Source organism: Hippopotamus amphibius, chromosome 10 (genome assembly GCF_030028045.1).
Source record: "Hippopotamus amphibius kiboko isolate mHipAmp2 chromosome 10, mHipAmp2.hap2, whole genome shotgun sequence".
In the NCBI taxonomy this organism is placed as follows: Eukaryota; Metazoa; Chordata; class Mammalia; order Artiodactyla; family Hippopotamidae; genus Hippopotamus; species Hippopotamus amphibius.
This window is the reverse complement of record NC_080195.1, coordinates 58185513-58208898: the sequence shown is the minus strand read 5'-3', so window position 1 is coordinate 58208898 and position 23386 is coordinate 58185513. Positions and strand designations below refer to the sequence as shown.

The following is a 23386-nucleotide window of genomic DNA, read 5'->3' as shown; positions in this document are numbered from 1 at the left end:
CCTCCCAAAGCCTTACTCATCCTTTCTTTCGGACTTTCGCTTAGACCAGTGATTCAACTCCAGTGTGCAGCGGAGTCCCCAGGAAGGCTCTTTTTATGTTGCCGGGCCCTTTCCCCATAGCCTCTGATGATGTGGGTCTGGGCGGGGCCCAAGAACCTGCATTTCTGACAAGTTCCCCAGGTGACACAGATGCTGTTCTTCAGGGAACCACACTTTGAGAACCCCTGGCTTAGACCATTTCCTGGACACTTAAAACAAAGTAAGGAAAACCAAGAGGAAGAAAAAAACAGCATTTTTGCAGGTCCTATTAGAAGATTAAAGCATATAGTTGAGCATATGGCATACATGTGTTAGGTCCCTAGGAGGCAAGGCTTAAATAGGGTGAAACTTGGTTAGTAAGTATTATCCACCACATACTGTGTATTAAGTACTACTATTAGGTAGCCTCAATAAATACCATATAAGAGCAAGTTGAAAGCCATAAAAAGTAACAAGTGTTTTAATACGTAACATGGGCTCCCATCATTCAGGAGGCCCACTTTAGGTCAAAGAAGTAAACCGATTTTGGAAATGGGTGCTTGACAGCAAATTCAGGGAGCATGTTGATATTATTATTTACACCTAAACACCCTTACCCTCCAGGGCCAAGGCAAATCCCTTAATTAGTACCTGTACGCATGCGTAGCACCCAACAGGCATACGGTAAAGCTTGTCCCTCAGGCTCACTGTAATGTAGACAGTATCAGCTCAGTGTCCTCAGGGACCCAGGTGGGCCAGAAACAGTGCAAGATCAAGGTTTGTTTAAAAGCCAGCACTCAGGGACTTCCCTGGTGGCGCAGTGGTTAAGAATCCACCTGCCAATGCAGGGGACACAGGTTCAAGCCCTGGTCCAGGAAGATCCTACATGCCATGGAGCAATTAAGCCCGTGTGCCACAAGTACTGAGCCTGCGCTCTAGAGCCCACGAGCCACAACTACTGAGCCCACACACTGCAACTACTGAGCCCACACACTGCAACTACTGAGGCCCGTGCACCTAGAGCCCCTGCTCCACAACAAAGAGCAGCCCCGCTCTCTGCAACTGGAGGAAGCCCTCGCAACAACGACGACCCCCTCCAACCCAAAAAAAAAAAAAAAAAAAAAAAGCCAGTACTTAATATTCCCTTTACAGAACATCCCCAATTCTGACAAAGGGTCTGAAGAAAAGGAACATACCTGCTGGTTCTGTAGGGTATTCAGCCGAGAATCAAGTTGTTTCTTTTCAATACATAAATCGTTCATCCGGTGAAGGTTTTTGGTGTGTTCTTTTGTCTTCCTCATCAATTCCCATCGCACTTGAGCGATCTTTTCCTACCAGGGAAGGGAGATGCAAGAGGGATTACGTGAATGAGAGAGGAAATAGAGAAAAATTAAGGTCCAGATTTGATCAAAACCATCAGGCAAACGGAGTGATATGCACATAGGAAAATATAATAAGCCCATGATATAACCGGAAGCCAGTGCATTGGGTCTGGTTTGATTAGAGAAAAGCAGAATGTTAGCAGGATGAAAGTGGGTAAAAATAAGACAGACATGCATGTCACTCCATTGCTGAGGAAGGACGTTAGTGTGTGTGGTGGGTGCTGGTATTCATTAACTAAAAGGGAGAATGATCCCTTAAGCAGGAAGCCTTCTTATATTGCTCTTCCCCAGTCTTGGCCCAGGATCCTCAAGGTGACCAGCTTAAATGGCCATACATCTGCCAGTGGCTTTCCTTTGTTCTCCTGTTGCTGCAACAAATGCTTTTAGATTGCACATATTATCTCCACTACCCTCACAGGGGCCAGTCTCACCAACGTGAACACTGGAGTAATGTGTTTCTTCACAGTACAGTGGCAAATCTTAGACAAGAAAAGATGAGACAAGATAGCACTAGGAACCTCTCCTCCTTCCCTGTCTACTGTTAAGACAGAAAACTGGAGAAGCCATGATGATCTGTGGGCTTATAAAACCTTTGTAAAACTCCTGTCTCTGAATCAGGCTGTAACTGGGATACTACCTCATCGCATGGCTGCAGGAACAGTGCAGGCATTTAATACCTTCTAAGACCCTACCACTTAAATAGTATATACCTTGTTATAAAATCTGATACTTAGAGATGCTTTTCTAATTTCCAGAATGGAAGCAGCATGCAAAAGCTATATAGAACAATACAATTAGGGCCCTCAGAGTATAGCAGTTCATGTCTAACACTGTTAGAGCGTTTATACATTAATGCAGGCCTTAGAGTGGAATCTCTCTGTGATCTTTCATGCCATCTTGCCATCATATTTACATGAATCCTGGGCCTCAGACCCCAGTGCTTTCATCCCAAGACAGACCAGTCCCTCCAACTAAATGACCAGTAGGAAAGCCAAGACAGACTTAAGATCGTGGAGGAACCAAGTGGGGCTCCCAGACACATCTCCAGCTGTACAGATGCTTCGCAGGAACCACTGACAGCTCACCAGGAGTTCTTGCCTCCACCCAGTGGATCACCTGCCCTCTCATCCTTACCTCCCACATCTTCATTTCCTTTGCGTTCGATAGCTCCTTTCGAAGTTTTTTGATCTTTAGTTCTTCAAGGGTTGTATTCACAGAAAGTGTCTGAAGGGCTTCTAGGTTGATCACACGGCCAAACTTGCTGACCATTAGTTGACTGACTGTTTCTTCCATTTCTAAAAGAAGACAGTCGCTGTCAGGTTGTTCACCAGATCCCACTGTTGTTAAACGAATAATACCAATACCATCCTAAGGAACAGCTTTTGCAAGAAGATGGTAAGAGATTTTACATTACCAGTTGGGTTTTCCTCTGTGACCTTTCACCTACTACTTTCCTCACTCAGAACGCACATTGCTGTATCGTCTTTTCATTTACTTCAAATTCCTGTGTAAAATGGACTCATCTTTCCCAACTGGCTTACACACTCTGATCTGCCGCTCCTCAGATTATTCATGGGCCCCAATGGGATTATGAAGCCTTCAGTTTTTAATTCTTTATTACTGATCTCTATAACATCTAGTGTTAACAGAACAGTCACTGCACAGAAGTTTGCATCTTACTCCAAGTAAAAACATTAAAATCCTTGCAGTGGTTCACAAGGTCCTACCTGCCTTGCCCTGCCTCTTCCATCTCCTTTCCCACACCTCTCTCCTCATTCACTCCAGACACCTTTTTGCTTCTCAAACATTCCAGGCTTACTTGGATATTCTCGTATGGAATCCTCTGGAATTCTCGTCCTGAAATAGCCACATGACTCATTCTACACAGCCCATTTTCTGAAAACAAGTTGTGAGACTGGTGAAAGACATTTCCAAAACACTCATTTCTGAAGGTGTAACCAAGTGTCACTTGTCCTCTAACCAGGGAGAACCACATCTTAGCAAGTATGTCACCTTTCCAGGGAGCTCTGCCCTGGTCTCCTATGGACCTCAGCACTCTTTCCCAGTCCCTTTCCATTTTTTTCTTCCTAACAGTCATCTCCATCTAACATGCAATATGTTTTACTTTTGTTTATTGTCTTTCCTCAACATGTGAACACTGGAAAACCTGGAGAAAATTCCATTTGTGGAGTCTGAGCTCCCCAGGAAAGTATAATCTTGTAACAAGATTTTCTCAGTCACCAGATTCCCCTAAGGGAAGTCTGAAGACCCTAAGGTATAACAAGATGATGCAGTTCTGTTACAGTGCAGGAATCTGTATTCAGGTGTCATCATTACGGCTGAATGATAATGGTATAACTGGCACGGCTGCCATTTTGCACAATCCAGGGAGGGTTATTCATTTCTATTCTGTATGAGTGGTGCCCCGCGGACTTCTGTCATGTGGCGGCCATGATAATCAGTGATGCAAATGAAATAACTGGATTATTTGCTCATGTGTGGCTAGCCTGTGGCTGCCTGCTTGGCCTCCCTCAGTAAGAACCTTGACTTCCCCCAGAGAGCCCCACGTGACAGGGTGCCCTCCCCCAAGGCAGCCTCACGTACGAGGACATGGACTCTGGTCCTTGCCCTTCCCCCTGTGGATCCAGCCGAACACACTTCTCCTGACTCAATTAGGCCAGCTAGTATTCCCTGGGGACGTAAAGGCTTCTGGAGCACTCCCCATCCTCTGTCCCCATGGCTGCAAGCTGTGTTCTCCTTGAAAAGGAGAGAACTTACCTTCTCACCCCATATTCTAAACTCTCTTCTTCCCCATCGGGTCTAGGGATGGAGGAAGACAACAATGAGTGACTGTTGGGTTTCTCATCACTGTTAAGCATTTGTTCTCTGCATTACAGGTAAGGAACCCACTCCTAGTTTCACCTTGAGAATTAGGACATCATTCTTTTAACCAGACTCACAACTTGCTTTCAGAAAACAGACCTGGGGTGGGAGAAGAACTAAAAGTCACTGAATAAAACTTGCATCACACATGGGACTTTTCTCTTTTAATTTTAACTAACATTCCGCAAATGTGAATACTTCGTTTCATCTTCTTCACACATTTTCCCAAACTGCGAGGTTACTCAATGGAAACAAGCTTCCTTCCTCATTTTCATACTAGTTTGTTCCTTGGTTTGATGAGTAGTATTTCCAAATATAAACAACATTCACAGGCTGCAGAAGCCAAAGGAATGTGAAGTACGTGAGAAACACTGGGGCCTCAAGGTTTATACCTGAGAAAACTCTGTGTCTCAAATAAGTGTTATTCAAACATAGAGTCCTAACATGTATTTTAAAATTTTATAATCCAGCCACCCACGAGGGTGGAACCATCATCACTCGTCAGAAACTGGCCTCTACAAACCCAAGCAACCTGGATTCACTGACCACGATATTCTTCCCATTTTTTTTCTTTTTCAAATTTTCTTTTAAAAAATATTATTTGATTGTGGTAAAATTCACATGACAAAATGTACCATTTTAATCTTTTTAAAGTGCACAGTTCTGTGGCATTAAGGTAGATGCTATTATAGTATTGGTAATATTATTATTGAAGTTGCAATACCTCATCACGTATACATATGTTCCATATATCAAATATTCAAAAGTATTTTAAAAGAATTGTCTTTACTTCATACATCTTATACTGTACACCTCAATTCCAGCTGAATTAAGAACGTAAATGTGAAGAACACTAACTACGAATAGAGGAAACAATAGAAAAATATCTTTAAAAAATATCTTTATGACCTCAAAATTGGAAAGGATTTCTTGAGACACACACACACATACACACAATGCACAAACTATAAATAGGTAGATAAAATTAATTACAGTAAGATTTTAAATGTCTATATCCCAAAAAGATACACTAAATAAAGTAAAAAGGCAAGACACATACTAGAAAAGATGTGAAGTGCGTGTAATGGACAAAGACAGACATACACCATAGAAAAAACCTCCCTACAATCAGTAAGAAAAATAAAAAAACAGAAGTAAAAAAATGGGCAAAGTGCATGACAGGCAAGTTTCAGAAAAGGAAACGCAAATAAACGGCAAATAAGCGTATGCAAAGACATCCAACCTCAAGAACTGAAGGAAACAAGAATAAAAAGCACAGTGAAATACAATGTTAACATCTACCAGGTTGGCAGAAGTATGAAAGCCTACCAGTATTAAGTGTTGATGAGACTGTGGAGCCCGGGCAATTCTCACACTGCCGGGGGAGAGAAAACGGTGCAACCACTCTGGAGGGAACTTGACAATACGAGGGAGAGCAGAAAATGCACACACCCCCGCCACCCAGAGCCCCCAGTCCTGGGGACTCGCCCCCTCCCACACATGCACAGGGAGACATGTACAAGAAGGTTCTCTATAACGCTGTCTGTAAACACGAAAAATGACAAGTATCCTAAATATCCATCAACAGGAGACTGAAGAAAAACTTTCATAGCCCTACAGTGGAATACTGTGGTAGCAGTTAAAATGATTATTTGTAGCAATACGTATTACTCTCAAAAACTTTTAATAAAGTGAATTGCAAAATGATAGGAATAATATTACAGTTAAAAGCATGCAAAGACACTTCCTATACTGTGTGTGGATACATCCGTATGTGTGTGGACACGTCTGATGTTTGACCCTGAGGAAGGAGAGAGCAGAATAGTATTAGAAAGAGAAGGGGGACATCCCTGGTGGTGCAGTGGTTAAAAATCCGCCTGCCAATGCAGGGGACATGGGTTCGAGCCCTGGTCCAGGAAGATCCCACATGCCACGGAGCAACTAAGCCCATGTGTCACAACTACTGAGCCTGTGTGCCACAACTACTGAAGCCCACGCACCTAGAGCCTGTGCTCCGTGCAACAAGAGAAGCCACCACAATGAGAAGCCTGCGCACCACAACAAACAATAGCCCCCACTAGCCGCAACCAGAGAAAGCCCGCACAGCAACAAAGACCCAATGCAGCCAATAAATAAATTAATTGAAAAAGGAGAAAAAGAAGGGCCTTCAACTGTATTGTCAATGCTTTATTTCTTAAGCTTGGTAGTGGGTACATGGGCTATTGTTACATTAGTCTATATTTTATTATACATAAAACCTTTAAAACTCGTGAGAAGTTGTTTCTAGGACAAAAAGATTTATCCTTTGAAAATCGGAGAGGGACCTTTTGATAGAATCAGGAGAGAGAGTAAGTAGGAAGATGGGAAGGTGTTATTTCATCTGGGTGGTTCCAATCTGATGACCTACTGTTTTCAGAGTTGGAGATGGTCACGTGACAGTTCCCGCTCTAATCAGTAAATGTTACTAGATAAGCCACAGGCTTATTACTCACTCTGTATAGCTTTGGCCATCTCTCTCTTTTCTCGGATGAGTTGTTTACGCCTCTCCCGGCATTCCTTGTTAAGTTTTTGTTGCTTGGAATTTTCCTCGTGGAGCTGGACAATTCGCTCTTGCAGTCGTCCCAAGGAATGGTTGGAAAAGACCAAACTTCCAGAAAGATCAGTAGGTATTTCTCCAAACACCACATACTCTATCTACAAAAGCAAAACAAAACCTAAATCAAAACAAAGATCAAACTAAGTGCAAGGTCATAGAAAGCCTAAGGGAAGCACTTCTTTCTCTGTCCCTTGTTTAGGTCATGACCTTTGGTCTTCTAACTCTCACCACTGAGAGTTAAAAGCAGGAAGCCACTTTCAAATAGAAGCCATGTGATATCCCTCTGGGAACAGCAAATATTCCCACCTAGACCATGCTTGATGTCTACACGGATGGAACAGACATTTCATGGTTGGCATATTAGGCAAATTGCTACAGATAGCTAATCCAGTTTGGCTCAGGTTAAACAAAATATATGTAAGCCTGATCTTGGATTTTTCTTCTAAATACAGTTTCCTCTCTTTACCGGACAAAATATCTTACGATGGGCCTTCGCTGATAAGATCTCTGCATTTTAATGTAAGTTGTAGCTCGAGTGGGATATAGAGATGAACAAAGAGAGGGAAAAAAGAAAGAATATTTTCCTTTTATCTTAACCTCCCTCATTAACAAGTAGAGATTAAGTGAAGATCATTCTTGCATCATTATTTCGTGTCTATTCAAAGATGATGTGAAGAGTGACACGTGTCCAAGAGCCAAGATCTCAACCTCCAAGTCATTCCTTTAAGTCACAGGCTCCCAATTTCTTCAGACTTGAGATGATTCAACTTTCAAAGTGCTAATGGACCACAGGGAGATGTACATGTTTTGATATTACGCTTTTATAACAATCTCAGAAGGGATAAGAAAAGTTGGGGTGTTATTCTACAGGTAGAGTTCTCAGCCAAGGACTGCACGTCTCCCCGCTAGTGGTCCATGACTCTTTCTCTGGAAGAGCTTGAGAGTGGGGGCTCTTCTGCTCAGACAGGGCGGGGCAGCCTCTCCAGACCCGTCACCTGGTGGAGCTTGAGAGGAATCACGACCAGCAGTTCATTCAGCTGCTGCTGCTTCTCGCGTTGATAAGCTTCCAGGGCCCCCTCTGCCGCCTTCAGGTTCGTTGCCACAACTTTTACCTGTGGAAAGCCCCACGCACAAGATGTTGACACCAGGCAGTGAACATACACCCCAGGTGGTAAATGAAGCCATCTGGGGAGGAAGCAAGAGCAGGAGCTGGATCTGCCTTGTTGGGCTGTGATTAAACGGGTGATCCCAGTCTGCAGCCCGTGAATGTGTATGATTCTCTTCCTGCTAAGTCATGATCCACACCCCTTTTTCAGTTGTTCCTATGACCCCAGACTTGTAGAGGTTTTGTGAATGGAAGCTCAGAAGACGAGTCCCATCTCCCTTTTGTTTTCTGCAGGAAAAGCATCTCTCAGCCTGGAATGTCCTTGTTAGGATGGTTCAAATCTCATTTAGTTATAATGACCTCAATAAACTAGAGAAGAGAGCCCTTTAAAGTAATGAAACTATGAAACTACTAACTACAGTATTTCTAAAGCACACGCTTCACCTCCTAAAATGCTCGAAAGTTTTCCAAATCATTTCCTTTTTGCAAGAGGAGAAGCAACATATCAAAAATATTTCTGAATATGAGCCAAGTTAAATGAGGCTGCTCTAGGGAAGAGTACCTAAGAGGGGAACTGAGCAGATATGGCAGAAAATCAATCAATATAATTGCACCAGAAGGTTAGCTTAGTGGCCTCCCACATGGAAGGCATATACCGCAAAGTGTCAAAGTGATCTACTGGGGTCCAGAAAGAAAGTAGAGTTTCTATTTATTTTTATCTTCTTTTTAATTTCTGTTTTTGCAAATGTTTCATAATATATAAAATATATTATTACAATAGTTCATGAATATAATTTATAAATAAACATACATTTAATGTGGGGATATGTGCTCCACAATTTTTTTTACTCGTAGAGTATATAATCAAAAAAGTTTGGGGGCTAACGATTTAGATAAAGAAAGCGCCAATCATCAAAAGAGCAATAGCCACTGACCACAACTGTAAATGGATGTAACATGGGAAATGTCCCTTCTCTTACAAGTAGTCCTAACTTGTGCCATTGCTATGAAACAGCAACATTATAGCTGGGAGGAGGTGTAGCACGTTGGGGGAGACCTGAAACAGGCAGACCACATACTTTTTTGGATAATGTATCATATTCCTTTTTGAGGTTATCAATCATTTTCTTTTCTTCAACTAAGGCCTCTTCAATGTCCAGCCTTTTCTCTCGAAGTTGAAGGGCCAGTTCAAAGAGACCCATATCACAATCTGAAAAGACAGTCCATTAATGTCCATCTACCCCAGCAAGGTTTCACTACACTTAAGGCTCCAGGTAGAAACTGTTAATGATATTAATAATCATGATAGTGGTTATGATACTAGTATTGGTGTTCTGAGCAGTGCTTGAGCCCTGCTTGGTGCTGGGCCCTTTCTATATCTTATCTCATTCAAGGCTCACAGGCCCTGCAAGGTAGAGACTATTGTTCCCATTTTATAGGTGATGACCATATCTCAGAGAAGTCACATAGCTGATATGTGACAGAATGGGACTCAAGTACAGTACCTCTATAATAAGTCCCACTTTATCATATTAACAGCCACATTTATCCACTGAGTAATTAACAAAGAATGTGAAAATATAATAGATCACTACAATGGAATTCAGGGACTGTAGTTCCAGCCCTCGTTCTACCACTAACCTAGCCATGAGCCTTTGTTCAAGCCATTTAATCCTACTATACAATAACTAGTTACAAGTTTTTCTAGCTCTCTTCCACTCCTAAATATGATTGTAAGGAGACTCTTATTTTCAAAATCGAAACAAGATTTAAACTTTACTTGACTTTAAAATTTGACTTATTTATTTGAAATATCTAGGAAAATAATTTTGGATCAAGAAGAAATAGTTTTTTTCCTACCATTCATCTGTTGAGACTATAAGAATATTGGTCTGGACTATAAGAATATTGCACTGTAAGAATATTTCAGACTGGTTTCACCAGTGAAAACAGTGACTGACTATAAACTGCCAACCATCTCCAGGAAGTGTAAAAATTGCCCTTACAAAACAGGTTTGAAATATGAAAACAATGCTTTGGCAAAAAGGGAGAGCTTTATAAAAATATACTTATACCTATGTTTACATACACACACACACACATATATAAATCTTCTGTTTCTCTATGAAATGAAACTTTCTGCATCATTTATGACTCAATCAACTATAGATTGTCTGCAGATTATTTACTTGGGTACTCATAAATAGCTGCCCCAAGAAACAGAAAATAAATTGCCCAGAGAGCCCAAAAAGTATTCATTAGACTATACTCCATACATATCAAATCATCCTCTTCTCACATATTATGATAAGGCAGTTGAGAAACCAAAAAAGAGGACATTTTGGTATCATCAACCCATAGTCACACGTAACAGAGAATGCGTGGTTTTAGCCAACTTACTTGTTGGGCAGATAGAATCATCAAAAACCTCATCTTCGGATCCAGACTCGTCCTCATCACTCTCCAAGCTGGATTCTTCTTCACTGGATTCGTCACTTTCGTCATCTTCATCTAAGGAGAGAGGGAAATATTGTTAATAAGCAGAGAAGTTCCTGGGTTAAGGTTAAGCCCAGATTTTAAAAATAAATCATTTTTCAATGAGTTAGTGACTAGGGAAACAACAGGTAAGTGAGGAAATTACTCAGTATTTTTTAGAAGAATTTAAAATGGTTAAGGACACAGAGCCCACAAACTCAAATGCCTGCAGACGCTTGTGCAGTTAATTCCAACGCATCGAGTCAAGCTTGAGACTAAGTTGCCAAGCTGCTTATGCTGTGAACTCCCAACACGCACTTGGTTAGGCAGTCCACAATTCTTAAACCATAGCACTCTGAAAACATAGGTCTTCACAACTTCTCGGAACTGAAGTAATGCTGTTTATAATCTTTACTTAATCTACTTAGTGTGAACATTCATGTCTTGCCGCAGAAGTATTACGATGTTTGATTTAGAGATTCTGTACCAAACCCTGCTAGGGGTGTCAGTTGACAATGACTCTCTCCTTTCACCGAACTTGAGTCAGGCTCTTCTGAATCCTCTGAGTAGTCCTTGACCTTGGGCTCTGTCCTGGGCCCATTTAGTCCAATTTTAGCAAGAGTCCTGCTGAGTCAGTTTAGTAAAATTCCCCACCTTTGATATCTGGTCAAATGCCTTATAGCCTACACTCAATATCTTATCATTCTGGCCTGCCTTCAACAAAAATCCTGTTAGGTCAGTTTAGCAAAGAATTAACCTACCTCTTAGTAATTTTCTATCAACTAACCCCAATCTTGCTCCTTGGCTATAAATATCCACCTGCCTTGGTGTATTCAGAGTTGAGCTGATCTCTCCCTACTACAAAATCCCATTATAGTGGCCCGCCTGAATAAAGTCTGCCTTACTGTTCTTTACAAGTGTCATGAAGTGATTTTTTTCTTTAACAATGTCATATTTAATATCTTTTATAAAATAAATTTTTTGAATACTAAAGTACATCTGCTCCCAAGAGTTTTGGATAAGTAATTGTAGACCTCCCCTACTCAACTCTACCCCCATTTTCTTTTAAAACACCTTTAGCCCGTGTGTGAACAACTGGCAATTTCTATTTTATGAAACATCAAAACAGAGATAAGAAGTGGACCTTATACTCACTAGAAGATTTGTTAAATTTAAAATGTCTCTTAAAATGACTATAAGCGATCTGTACCACCTTATGAAATAAATCAGCAAAGTTTAAAACTAGGCTTTAAGATTTTTACATGGATTTCTGCTTTCAGGAAGTTGAAGTAGATCTACTTTGCCTATTCCTGACACCAAACACAGCTAAAACCCCTGGATATTATATGTAAAACAAACACAAGAAGACTCTGAGAAGTGGAAAGAAGAAGGCAGATCTACTATGCACCTCGAATCCTGAGGAACAACACTGTGGTGAGTTCCTTGGGTCTTTTTTTTTTCTTTCGTATCTGTGTTTCAGAAGTAGAAAAGACTAAGCAACCTGAAACACCAACAGGGGCAGATATAGAAAGGCCCAACCAGAACCTGCTCTCTCTAGCCAAAGGACCCCACTATGTTGTCAGCAGAAGCTCTTTGGGGAGCTGGAACTCCCATCTGCACACAGCAATAAAAAGGAGATCTCCCTTCCCTTCGGTGACAATAAAGGCTGAGTACCTCCGTCTGGTAGTAAGGAGGAGGCACCCATTCCTTCCTCTGGCAGAACAGTGTTAGAGAAAGGCAAGTAAACCAGAAGATTTAAATAAGATACAGAATCTCATACATAATATGAAAGTTTCCAGGTCTCAACTGAAAGTCATGCATCCTACCAAGAACCAAGAAGAACTCCAACTGAGTGAGTAAAGACAATCAATAAATGTTAACACTAAGATGACAGAAATGTTAGAATTACCTGCAAAGTATTTTAAACAGGCACAATAAAAATGCTTCAATGAGCGATTATGAACACATTTGAAGCACATGAAAAAATACAACGCCTCAAAGAAATAAACTCTCAGCCTAATTGTTTATATAATGAAGAACTAAATGGAAATTTTAGAACTGAAAAATACAATAATTAGAATAAAAACTAATGGTGGGTTCAACAGCAGAATGGAGGGGACAGAGAAATGAATCAGTGAACTTGAAGATAGAACAATAGAAAGTAGCCAATTTGAACAACAGAAAGAAAACAAACTGGAAAAAACAAACATAACCCAAACCCCAGAGCCTCAGGGACCTCTGGGACCATAATGAAAGGTCTAACATTCATGCCATCAGAGTTGCATGAAGGAGCAAGGAAAGGTGGGGATCTTTAAAAGGGCTTGAAGAAATAATGGCTGAAAACTTCTCAAATGTGGCAAAGGACATAAACGTACAGATTAAAGAAGGTGAATGAGTTCCAAAGAGGATAAATCAAGAAAAAAACTCTACACTAAGACTCATCACAGTCAAACTTCTGAAAACTAAAGAGAAAAAAAATCTTGCAGGCAAAGAAGGAAAGGGGATAAGCAATTTGAATATCAGAGGGTTTCTTATCAGAAACCATGGAGACCAGAAGGAAGTAACAAAATATTTTTCAAATGCTGAAAGAAAAGAAATGCCAACCTAGAATCCTATACCCAGTGAAAATGTCTTTCAGAAAAAGAGGGCAAATCAAGACATACTCAGATTATGGGAAAACTTTAAACACTGCCACCAGTGTACTTGCCCTAAAAGAATGGATAAAGGAAATTCTTTAAATAGAAGGGAAATTATTTTTTTAAAAAGGAAACTTGGAGCAAAAGTATGGATAAATACAATAGGCTTTCCTCCTCCAAGTGTTTAAAATACGTTGATAACTGAAGCAAAAATTATAATATTGTCTGATATGGTTCTAGATGTATGTAGAGGAAATATTTATGATAACCATATTATAAATAAGATAAAAGGATATAAAGGTAGACAAGGATACTATACTTAGACTGGTAAAATGATGACACTGGTGGACTGGGATAAATTATGTATACATTATAGTATCAATAATATATAGAGCAACCACTAAAAAAGTTATACAAAGAGATACATTAAAAAGTGCTAGAGAAAACTAAAATGGAATTCTAAAAAAATGTTGAAGTAACCTATAGGAAGGTGGGAAAAAGAAAAAAGACAGAAAACAGAGAATAAGAACAAATAAAAAATAAAATGGCAGACTTAAGGCCTAATATATCAAATGTAAGTGGTTCAATATACCAATTAAAAGACAGAGTGGATGAAAAACATTATTTAACCATATGTTGTCTCTCAGAAATTCATTTCTAATATAATTATATAGTCAAGTTGAAATTAAAAAGAGGGGACAGATACATCATGCAAATATATCATGCAACTATTAATCAAAGCAAAGTAGGAATGGCTATACTAATATAAGATAAATAGACTTCAGAGCAAAGAAAATTACCCAAGCCAGAAAAAGACCTTATATAATGATAAAAATGCCAATCTATCAAGAAGACATAGCAATATTGGACTTCCTAGGTGGCTCAGTGGTTAAGAATCCACCTGCCAATGCAGGAGGCACGGGTTTCATCCCTGCTCCAGGAAGCTCCCACATGCCAAGGAGCAACTAAGCCCGTGTGCCACTATTCAGCCTGTGCTCTAGAGCCCATGAGCCACAACTACTGAGCTCACATGCCACAACTACTGAAGCCCGCATGCCTAGAGCCCATGCTCCACAGCAAGAGAAGCCACCACAGTGAGGAGCCCGTGCACCAAATGAAGAGCAGTCCCAGCTTGCTGCAACTAGAGAAAGACCATGTACAGCAACAAAGACCCAATGCAGCCAATAAATAAATACATAAATTTAAAATAAAAAATAAAAAAATAAAAAAGACATAGCAATATCAAATGTGTATGCATAAAACAACAGAGCTACAAAATATGTGAAGCAAAAATTGAAAAACATGAAAGGAGAAATAGACAACCCATTATTATATCTGGAGACTCCAACACCCCATCTCTCAACATTTGATGCAACAACTATACAGAAAATCGGCAAGGATGTAGAAGATCTGAACAACAGCATCAATCAATAGGTTCTAACTAACAGTAATAAAACACTTCGTGCAAAACAGCACAATATACATTCTTTGCAAGTGCCCACAGAGAATACACCAAGATAGACTGTATGTCAGACCATAAAACAAATCTCAACAACTATAAAAGAACTGAAATCTACAAAGTACGTTCCCTGACCACAATGGAATCAAACTAGACATCAATAACAGAAAGATAACAGGAAAATCTCAAAACACTCAGACCTAAACAACACACTTCTATATAATCCGTGGGACCCAGAAGTCACAATGTAAATTTCAGAACTACATTGACCTGAATGGAAGTGAAAATGCACTTCAAAATTTGTGGAATACAGCTAAAGTGGTGCTGAGAGAGAAATTCTAGTACTAAATTAGAAAAAAAGCAAAATTCTCAAGTCAATGATTTAAGCCCCCACCTCACAACCTAAAAATAGGAGTACAAAATAAATCCAAAGCAAGCAGAAGGAAGGTAATAGTAAAAATAAGAACAGAAATCAATAAAATTGAAAGCAGAAAAACAATAGAGAAAATCACTTATACAAAGAGCTGGCTTGTTCTCAAGAAGATCAATTGAATTGACAAACCTCTAGTAAGATTGAAAAAATATATAGGAAGATAAGAAACAAGTTACCAATATCAAGAATGCAACAGGTGGTATTACTGCATACCCTGCAGATATTAAAAAGATAACAAGGAAATACAATCAATATCTCTATGCACATAAATTTGGCAACTTAGGTGAAATAGACCAATCCCACAGAAAATACAAATTACCGTAACTCACCCAATATAAAATAGATAATTTGAATAGTTCTGTAACTATTAAGAACATTGAAATTCTAATTGTAAAACTGGCTTGAAGAAATCCATTGGCCCAAATAGTTTCACTGGAGAACTTTACCAAACATTTATAAAGAATTGCCGTAAGTTCTATACAATATTTTCCAGAAAAATCAAAAAGGAGAGAAGACTTCCCAATTCATATTTTGAAGCTATTACTCTCCTGATACTAAAAGCAAATAAATGTAATACAAAACCAGTACAATGACCCTCCTGAATATAGACATAAAATTTCTTAATAAAATATTAGCAAGTAGAATTCAGCAATATATAAAAAGAATTTTACATCACATCAAGGGGTATTTATTTCAGAAATGCTAGTTTGGTCTGGTAATCAGTAATCAGCCAGTATAATCCACCATCTTAACAGGCTGAAGAAAAAAAAAAATCACATAACTGTCAATGCAGTAAAGCATCTGATAAAATTCAATACCATTCATGATAAAAATTCATAAAAAATACCAACAGAGGGGAACTTCCTGAACTTGATAAAGAGTATTGATGAAACACCTATAGGTGTTTCTTAATGGTACAGGTAGCATACTTAACGGTAAAAGATTGAATGCTTTCCCCCTAAGATTGGACTAAGGCAAGGATGTCAGCTCTCAACACTTTATTTCAAGATAGTACTGGATGTTCTAACCAGTGCAATGAGGCAATAAAAGGTAATTGGCATACAGACCAGAAATAAATAAAACTGCCCCTTTTACAGATAGAAATCCCCAAGGAATCAATCAAAAATTCCTAGAACTAATAAGTGAGGTTATAAAATATAAGATAAACCTCTAAAAAGCAACTGTATTTCTATATACTAGTATGAATATGTGGACAGCAAGATTAAAAATAAAATACCTTTTAAAATTACTCCAAAAAAAAAAAAAAAAAGGAAATACTTTGGCATAAATCTAATAAAACATGAAAATGAATTATATGTTAAAAACACAATGCTGATGACAAATCAAAACTTTAAATAAATACATACTACGTTCATGCATTAGAAGACTGAACATAGTAAAGATGCCAATTCTCCCCAAATTGATACTGAGGTTTAACACAATTGCTATCAAAATTCCAATGAGATCTTTTGTGGGTACAAAAAATAATTATAAAATATGGAAATATATAGGAACTAAAACAGCTAAAACAATTTTGAAAAAGAAGAATAAACTGGGAGGAATTAGTCTACCTAATTTCAGAACTCAATAGCTACTATAATCAAGGCTATAGTATTGGTGGAGAGATAGACACCTGTATCAATAGAACATAATAGAAAACCCAGATATAGAACCACACAAATAGGCCCAAGTGATTTTTCACAAAGAGCGAAAGCAATTCAATGGAAGAGAGACAGCCTTTTCAACAAATGGTGCTAAAACAACTGGAGGTTCCTAGAAGAAAAAAAAATCTTGACCAAAATCTGACATCTTATACAGAAATTAACTCCAAATGGATCACGGACTTAAATGTAAAATGATAAACTTTTAGAAAAAAAAATATGAGAAAATCTTTGGGACCTACGGCTAGGCAAAGAGTTCTTAGACTTGACACCAAAACAGGATCCAAATTGGAAAAACTCAAAATATACAAATAGCTCATATAACTCAACAACAATGAAAAACAAACAATCCAATCAAAAAATGGGCAGAAGATCTAAACAGACATTTCTCCAAAGAAGAAATACAAATGGCCAATAGCACATGAAAAGATGCTCAACATCGCTGATTATTAGAGAAATGCAAATCAAAACTACGATGAGGTACCACCTCATACCAGTCAGAATGGTCGTCATTAAAAACTCCACAAATAACAAATGCTGGAGAGGATGTGGAGAAAAGGAAACCCTCCTACACTGTTGGTGGGAAGGTAAGTTGTACAGCCACTATAAGAACAGTATTGTGGTTCCTCAGAAAACTAAAAATAGAATTACCATACAATCCAGCAATTCCACTCCTAAGCATATATCCAGACAAAACTCTAATTCAAAAAGATACATGCACCCCTACGTTCATAGCATCACTGTTCACAATAGTCAAGACATGGAAACAACCTAAATGTCCATCAACAGATGAGTGGAATAAAAAGATGTAGTATATATATGCAATGGAATACTACTCAGCCATAAAAATATTAATGCCGTTTGCAGCAACATGGATGCAACTAGAGATTATCATACTAAGTGAAGTCAGAAAGAGAAAGAAAAATACTATATGATATCACTTATATGTGGCATCTAAAATATGACAAATGAATCTATCTACAAAATAAAAACAGACTCACAGACATAGAGAACAGACTTGTGGTTGCCAAGAGGGAGGGTGTTAGGGGAGAGATGGAGTGGGAGGTTGGGGTTAGCAGACGTAAGCTATTATATATGGAATTAATAAGCAACAAGCTCCTACTTTATAGCACAGGGACTATATTCAGTATCCTATGATAAACCATAATGGAAAAGAATATTTAAAAAAAAGAATGTATACATGTGTAAAACTGAGTCACTTTGCTGTATAGCAGAAATTAACACAACATTGCAAATCATCTATACTTCAATAAAAAGAAAAAAATTTAAGCGAAAAATTGACAAATTGGACATTGACAAAATTCAAAACTATTGCTCTGAAAATTCTGTTAAGGGAATGAAAAGACAAGCTATAGACCAAGAGAAAATACTTGCAAACCACATATCTGACAAAGGACTAGTATGTATAATATGTAAAGAACTCTTTACACATAATATGTAAGAAAGAAATACAAACCAGCATCTCCTTCAACCTCCTTTTTCTTCACCCGCTTAATCCTCTTCTTTAGTACCTTCATGAGAAAGTTAGCAAATTTATTGTTTTCTCCAAGGGCTGCTTGGAAACCAGCATAGAGTGCCTTTTCTTGGTCCTGGAGCTTGGCAACTTCATTCTTTTTCTCTTCCATCTCTTTAAGAGTTTCATTTATTTTCCACTAAATGAACAAAAACAATAACAAATGATAAATATTTCTGATGAACCAGGTTCAGAGAACAATGCACATTACAACGTAAAGTTACAGCCTACAAACATTTTTTAAAGCTTCTTAATAGAAGTTTACATTTCTGATGTTTCTGAATGCAGAGTCATTCATTTATTTGGTTAAAATTTTATAATTCTTTTGTAAAAATCAGTTAAGTTCAGAATCAGATAAGATTGAATTTCTGATATTTAGCTTCCTCAAAAAACTAAATAAATTGAAATTTTTACTGATATGTGAATGTCAGCTAATATTTTTCCATGTGTGGTTTCAAAAAAGGGTTTTTTTCATATCAATACAAGATACCTAAAACAAAAAGGCACATCTGCTCTTAGTGAAGCTGATATACCTAAAAATTGACATCACTATTATGTATTATCTAATACAATCCTTCTTCATGACAAAAATAGAAGGTCTAATTAATCTCTTCAAATTTAACATATATGTAACAAATAAACTTAATTCCCTGTGGTATTCAATTATTTATTACTCTGAAACTAGCTATAATATTTAAGAAATTTACCAACTTCTTTTCCAAGTATATTCATTCATAAGGATAATATATAATCAAAACTCAACTACACATAATAGCTACTGACAACAAAAATAGACTTTTAATTTTGAAATCCATAGGTAAACTAAACATAAGGGTCACTTTTGAAAACTTTATTCTCCTACCTTACAAAATATCAGATCAAATTCATTAAAAAATATGATTCACTTCTCTCTGAGCAAGGATACCAAAACCAGAGAGCAAAAAGGAATAAGGGGGGAAAGGAGAAGGAAGAGAAGAAAGAGATGTGGACTAGAACAAGGGGGGAAATTAAATTGAGAAGAGGAAAGAAAAGAAGGCTCAAGTCCCCTCCATAATTAAGGTTGTAGCTAGCTAGCACTCTTTTGCCCATTCATACTTGCATGTCCTGTTCCTCTTTGTCTAATGAATTAACACGCTCTTGAAGTATGTTCTCCTGTTTTTCAAAATTCTTCAGGAGAAGCATTTCTTGAAATAATGTGACATGGTGCAGGTCAGCTAATTTCATCTGAGTATCTAGTTTCAGTTTCTGATGTCTCAGGAGACGGAGTTCTGCATCAAAAGTGACAATCAGTTCTTTGATCTGAGGTAGAAAAAGATTTGAAGGTATGTTAGAAATTTAAAACAGGTAAGAGCATTTTTAAAACTATTCAATAATACTGATTTGTTTGCTTAAAAGCATTTTCTTATTATGCCCTTATTATGGATGGAGAATTATAAATGTGTGTGGGTGGGCACATTGCATGTATGTAGCCCCATATTTAGTTCATCAGTGGTACTAAATATACATAAATTAATTTATTAAGTGGTAGGAATTCTGAAAAGAACCCAATCTCAAGTCCTGGTCTAGACTTTATTCCACTGCCATTTCAAATGACTATAAATCCTCAGTTTTACTTTGATTTTGATACAGCTTCTCCCTCACCCCACCTCAAAGGAGATGAGGAGATCAAGAGAGAGCCCCAAAGGCTGATTCTCCCAAGGAAACTAGTACAATAGGAAGAAGACAAACCATTCCATGATCATTAGGCTGAACATGATGGGGAGCCTCGACTATCAAATGCCCGTAATGAGTGAGGGCTCATCCTGGAGCTGAGAAAGAGGAAGATATCTGTAGGTTTGGGGCAGTGAAACTGCTGGAGAATTTCAGAGAGCTAAAAAACAAAACCAAAAAAACCCAACAAACCAAGGAGGAGAAAAATTAAGCTTTTAATGTATGACTATAGACTAAGTGGGTTCCCCCTTAAGACTTGTTCAACAAATTTGAATTATTTTTAAACTTCTTTGGAGGCAGGACAATATTGTCTTTAGTGCAACACCATTCTGCAACTAGACCACTTAGGTGTCCAAGTTTCTAAAGATAATGCTTGCTTTATTCTCACTGCCTGTGATGGCCTGTAAATTTTATGAGAATAGAGAACGTCTGACTTGAGAACTGTTGCATCCCTACTACCTAGCTAGCACTGTTTCTGTGCATAGAATGCTCAATAAATATTTGTTAAATTGATAATTAGTTAAAATTAAATCAATCAAAACTTTTTACTGAATATCTACTATATGTCTGGCATTATCCTAGACTCTTCAGGGGAATCCTATAATTGCATAATCTAATGAAATAGACTTTAAAAAAAAAGAAAATTAAAAAAAATGAAACTAAAGCTGGTTCTTTGAAAAGATAAATAAAATTAATAAACTTTTATCCAAACTTATCAAGAAAAAAAGGAAGAGGGCCCAAACCAATAAAATCAGAAATGAAAAAGGAGAAGTTACAACTGACACCACAGAAATACAAAACGTCATAGGATACTATTAAAAACAGCTATATGCCAACAAAATGGACAACCTAGAAGAAATGGACAAATTCTTAGAAAAGTACAATCTCCCAAAACAAAACCAGAAAAAATAGAAAATATGAACAGACCAATTACCAGTAATGAAATTGAAACAGTAATTTAAAAAGCTCGCAACAAACAAAAGTCCAGGACCAGAGAGCTTCACAGGTGAATTCTACCAAATATTTAGAGAAGAGTTAACAGCTATCCTTCTAAAACTATTCCCAAAAATTGCAGCAGAAGGAACACTTCCAAACTCATTCTATGAGGCCAGTATCACCCTGATACCAAAACCAAAGATATCACACAATAAAGAACATTACAGGACAATATCATTGATGAACATACATGCAAAAGTCCTTAACAAAATATTAGCAAACTGATTCCAACAATACATTAAATAATCAAACACTATGATCAAGTGGGATTTATTCCAAGGATGCAAGGATAATTCAATATCCACAAACAAACTGAAAAATAAAAACTATACGATTATCTCAACAGATGCAGAAAAACTTTTGGCAGAATTCAACATCCATTTATGATAAAAACTGTCCAGAAAGTGGGCATAGAGGGAACACACCTCAACATAATAAAGGCCATATATGACAAACCCACAGCTAACACCATACTTAAAGGTGAAAAGCTGAAAGCATTTCCTCTAAGATCAGGAACAAGACAAGGATGTCCACTCTTGCCACTTTTATTCAACATAGTATTGCAAGTCCTTCCATAGTATTGGAAGTCCTACAGCCACAAAAATCAGACAAGAAAAATAAATAAAAGGAATCCAAGTTGGAAAAAAAGCAAAACTGTCATTGTTTGCAGATGATATGATACTATACATAGAAAATCCTAAAAACACCAGCAGAAAACTACTAGAGCTCATCAATGAATTTAGTAAAGTTGCAGGATATAAAATTAATATACAGAATCTGTTGCATTTCTATACACTAACAATGAACTATTAGAAAAAGAAATTAAGGAAACAATCCCATTTACCATCACATCAAAAAGAATAAAATACCTAGAAATAAATCCAGCCAGGGAGGTAAAAAACCTATACTCAGAAAACTATAAGATACTGATGAAAGAAATTGAAGATCACACAAACAGATGGAAAGATATACTGTGTTCTTGGATTGGAAGAATCAATATTGTTAAAATTACCATACTATCCAAGGCAATCTACAGATTCAATACAATCCCTATCAAAATACCAATGGCATTTTTCACAGAACCAGAACAAAAAATTTTTAAATTTGTATGGAAACACAAAAGACCCCAAATAGCCAAAGTAATCTCAAGAAAGAAAAACAGAGCAGGAGGGATTATACTCCCTTACTTCAAAACCATACTACAAAGCTGCAATGATCAAAACAGTATGGTACTGACACAAAACCAGACACATCAATCAGTGAAACAGAATAGAGAACCCAGAAATAAACTCATGCACTTATGGTCAATTAATCTATGACAAAAGAGGCAAAAATATACAATGGAGAATAGACAGTCTCTTCAGTAAGTGGTGCTGGGGAAACGACAGCTACATGTAAAAGAATAAAATTAGAACATTCTCTAAAACAATACACAAAAATAAACTCAAAATGGTTTTAAGACCTAAATGTAAGGCTGGAAACCATAAAATTTTTGGAGGAAAACAGCAGAACATTCTTTGACATAAATTGTAGCAATATTTTTTTGGATCTGTCTCCTAAAGCAAACAAAAGCAAAAATAAACAAATGGGACCTAATTAAACTTAAAAGCTTTCAGACAGCAAAGGAAACCATCAACAAAATGAAAAGACAACCTACTGAACAGGAGAAAATACTGGCAAATGATATGATTGATAAGGGGTTAATATCCAACATATATAAACAGTTCATACAACTCAACATCAAAAAAACAAATGATTTTAAAATGGGCAGAAGACCCGAATAGACATTTTTCCAAGGAAGAAATGCAGGTGGTCAACAGGCACAAGAAAAAAATACTCAGCAACGCTAATCATTGGGGAAATGCAAATCAAAATCACAATGAGATAATCACCTCACACCTGTCAGAATGGCTATATCATCAAAACACACACACACACACACACACACAACAACACATGCTGGTGAGAATGTGGAGAAAAGGGAACCCTTGTACACTGTTGGTGGGAATGTAAATTGGTGCAGCCACTGTGGAAAACAGGAGGGAGGTCTCTCAAAAAACTAAAAATAGAACTACCATATGACCCAGCAATCCCACTCCTGGGTATATGTCCAAAACAAACAAATAAACAAACAAAAACACTAATTCAAAATGATACATGCACCCCAATGTTCATAGCAGCATTATTTACAATTGTGATGATATGGAAGCAACCTAAGTGTCCATCAACAGATGAATGGAAAAAGAAGATGTGGTATATATACACAATGGAATACTACTCAACCATAGAAAATAATGAAATTTTGCCATTTGCAGCAACATGGATCGACCTGGGGGATATTATGATTAGAGAAATAAGTCAGCCAGAGAAAGACAAATATTGTATGTTAGTAGTCATATGTGGAATATAAAAAAAAAAAAAAACCTAGTGATTATAATAAAAAAGAAACAGACTCACAAATATAGAGAAGAAACTAGTGGTTACCAGTAGGGAGAGGG

The 23386-nt window shown here is 37.6% G+C and overlaps 1 protein-coding gene across 1 annotated transcript in view; it reads right to left on the bottom strand.

Annotated features, from left to right (window-relative positions):
- The window catches only part of CFAP44 (cilia and flagella associated protein 44), a 105172-nt gene that overhangs the window by 2653 nt on the left and 79133 nt on the right, over positions 1-23386 (bottom strand). The window contains exons 27-34 of the mRNA XM_057696316.1: positions 19278-19481; positions 18126-18321; positions 10385-10495; positions 9064-9194; positions 7875-7991; positions 6776-6977; positions 2535-2695; positions 1215-1349 (exon numbers count right to left, since the gene is read on the bottom strand). Coding sequence (XP_057552299.1) covers positions 1215-1349; positions 2535-2695; positions 6776-6977; positions 7875-7991; positions 9064-9194; positions 10385-10495; positions 18126-18321; positions 19278-19481 — 1257 coding nt within the window. The remainder of the gene's footprint in view (positions 1-1214; positions 1350-2534; positions 2696-6775; positions 6978-7874; positions 7992-9063; positions 9195-10384; positions 10496-18125; positions 18322-19277; positions 19482-23386) is intronic.